The following is a 2,904-nucleotide window of genomic DNA, read 5'->3' as shown; positions in this document are numbered from 1 at the left end:
GGCAAGGCTTGAGTCCAGTTACTGAAGCCTGCATACTTGGAGACCCTTGTGGATGATAAAGCACCTGAGATAGGCTGAGACAGGGTGACAGCGCGGGATGAAGCATCCCTGGGAGAGCTCGGACTGCAAGGCATCCAAGCACGGAGCAGGACTGAATGAAGTGTGAAGTGGCTCCTCAAACTCTTGGTTCACTTTCAAAGTTCTGAAAATTGGTGACTTAACACAAGAAAATCTCCACTCAGGAGCCTGGGGGAAGCACATGATGGTAAAATCACCAAAATGAACTCTGAGCAAACATGTCTGCACAGCCCACTGATGCTAGCTAGCTGGGAGTCCCGGCAGGGAGGCGCTGCACTACTGAGCCTGCTCTTCAGATCACACATGTGTGAAGGCAGGAGCGAGGTCTGGACAGACGCACACAACTAGGATGTGGCACCATGCACAGACTGTGTGGAGTCAGGAAGCTGGTGTCTTGGTTCATGCCCCTTTCCACTTCTCCAGAAAATTATGATGCTGTCAAGTGCCAGACCTGGGCCAGGTGTTTGTGCTATCATCAGGTATTCTGCTAAAGACACAAAAATTGACTAAGATGCCCAATGCCCCTCAGCTTCTCTGATGCCAACAGCTTCTTTGCTCTCTAGCCCAAGGGAAGAGGGGAATGATGTCATATTCTGCTAAATGTAAGCCATATTCGTTATCTTTCCAAAAGTTTCACTGCTCATCTTTATTTTATAAAAAGTTCTTCAAAGCAAAAGCAAGACACATATTTATTTATTTATTTATTTATTTATTTATTTATGTATTTATTTATTTGGTTTTTCGAGACAGGGGTTCTCTGTGTAGCTTGGAGCCTCTGTCCTGGAACTCGGCTTGTAGACCAGGCTGGTCTCGAACTCACAGAGATCCGCCTGCCTCTGCCTCCCGAGTGCTGGGATTAAAGGCGCGTGCCACCATCGCCAGGCAAGACACATTTTTTTTAAACTCACTTTGTAGACCAGGCTGGACTTGAACTCAGAGATCTGCCTGCCTCTGCTTCCCAAGTGCTAGGATTATAGGTGTGTGATACCATGGCCTGGTGCAAGATGCATTTTTTGGGGGGGGGATTTTTTTGAGACAGGGTTTCTTTGTAGCTTTGGAGCCTGTCCTGGAACTCACTCTGTAGACCAGGCTGGTCTCGAACTCACAGAGCTCTGCCAACCTCTGTCTCTCGAGTGCTGGGATTAAAGGCGTGTACCATCACCACCCAGCACAAGATGCATTTTAAATAGCTGATACTGTAGAATTTTGTGTTCAAGAAACAAACATATCAAATAATGAGTTCACTGAGAATGTATCAGTCACTCAGCTTTTCAAGGCTTCCAGACCATCACTGATTTTCAATCATTTTGGTTATTGGTTGAAGTCCTTGGGTTAGCTGAGCCACAGGAGTAGATTTTCCACTTAAAGCCACAGAATATGAGGCTGTGGTCCCCAAACATGCGGATGCTTCTCTGGGAAGATTGATAATGCATAGTCAGAGCTGCTGGTGAACTTCGGACTCTTGAGATCGAAGGTCAAAGCTCATCTTGGTCACTTCTCTCTCGTGAAGAAACCCATCGACTGAGAATCACCTCCTGCAACCGAGCAAAAGAGGTCTGGGCGTCAGAAAAAGAAATGGGAGTCCCAGGCAGGTGACACTATGACCCTCACACGGGAACCTGTCCACTGTCACCACTGAACTAGTGTCCCAGCACACAGCAGCGACAGAGGCTAGTGCCTGACCCCTAGGACTGGTGGTCTGAGGGGCACTGACACTTGTTGGTCAGCCATGTGAACTTTGGTTGACATTTTTATGAACCACCAACCTAGAGAAGATCAGAACAAACGGAGGGAGGTGGCACTGGGGCCCTGGAGACTGACAGCGGCTCTGACTGGGGCCCGGGAGACTGACAGCGGCTCTGACTGGGGCCCTGGAGACTGACAGCGGCTCTGACTGGGACCAAGGAGGACACAGCCTCCAGAGAGAAGGAAAGCAAGGCCACACTGGCTGTGTGGGGGAGGTCTTCTGGGCAGTGGCAAAGGGAAGGGTACAGAAGCAGCAACAGCACTAGGGACTCAATGATGAACTCGGCAGCACTAGCAGAGAAAAACAGCCAGTACTGGAAGGCGCCTGGAGTGAGCTGTGTGGGCGTGCGAGGCTCAGTGGCAGAACAGGCACTTGGTGTGTGCAAGGCCCTGTTTTCACTCTCAACACTGAAGAAGTTTGAGGAGGGATAGATGGCTAGTCTCTGGGAGCGAGACCTGTGGGAGACCTGGCCTGGCTACAGCAGGAGAAGGGAAAGCAAGAGAGAGCCTGGTGCTGTGGAATGGTGGAGTCTACCAGGTTCAGGGGGAAGAAAGGGAGCCAGGTTTACAGGGCCAGAAGAAGCTTTCCGTCAAAAAAAAAAAAAAATCCTTCCTGTAAGCTCCAGAAGATGCAGTGCGAGCGGACTCTCAGGAAGCTGTGACCCTAGTTCTGCTGCACACACCTGAACCTGAATCCTCTTCATGCATTCTGGGGTCTCCATGTCTTTGCTTGTCATGGAAGAGGGCTTAATCAAGTAGCACAGCATCAGCTCCTGCAGGAACAGAGAGACCACATGTACCAGTGTGTGGAGAGGATCAGGCACCCCTGCCTGTCCCTGTGTACACTGGACGCACACATTGTGGTGTGCACCCATCGCTGTATACACTGGACACACACTGTGGTGTGCATCTGTCCCTGTGTACACTGGACACACCCTGTGGTGTGCACCCGTCCCTGTGTACACTGGACACACACTGTGGTGTACATCTGTCCCTGTGTACACTGGACACACACTGTGGTGTGCATCTGTCCCTGTACACTGGACACACACTGTGGTGTGCATCTGTCCCTGTGTACAC

General features: G+C 50.4%; 1 protein-coding gene across 2 annotated transcripts in view; it reads right to left on the bottom strand.

Moving 5' to 3' along the window:
- Positions 1-998: 998 nt before the first annotated feature.
- The window catches only part of Tsen2 (tRNA splicing endonuclease subunit 2), a 54,667-nt gene continuing 52,761 nt past the window's right edge, over positions 999-2,904 (bottom strand). For both annotated transcript variants that reach the window (XM_005365040.3, XM_026788285.1), the window contains exons 11-12: positions 2,508-2,597; positions 999-1,613 (exon numbers count right to left, since the gene is read on the bottom strand). In XM_005365040.3, the coding sequence (XP_005365097.1) occupies positions 1,554-1,613; positions 2,508-2,597 (150 nt within the window). In that variant the 3' untranslated portion in view covers positions 999-1,553. The remainder of the gene's footprint in view (positions 1,614-2,507; positions 2,598-2,904) is intronic.

This window comes from Microtus ochrogaster, unplaced genomic scaffold, assembly GCF_000317375.1.
Source record: "Microtus ochrogaster isolate Prairie Vole_2 unplaced genomic scaffold, MicOch1.0 UNK1, whole genome shotgun sequence".
NCBI classification, from domain to species: Eukaryota; Metazoa; Chordata; class Mammalia; order Rodentia; family Cricetidae; genus Microtus; species Microtus ochrogaster.
The sequence above is the reverse complement of the archived record's forward strand: the minus strand, read 5'-3'. Positions and strand labels throughout refer to the sequence as shown.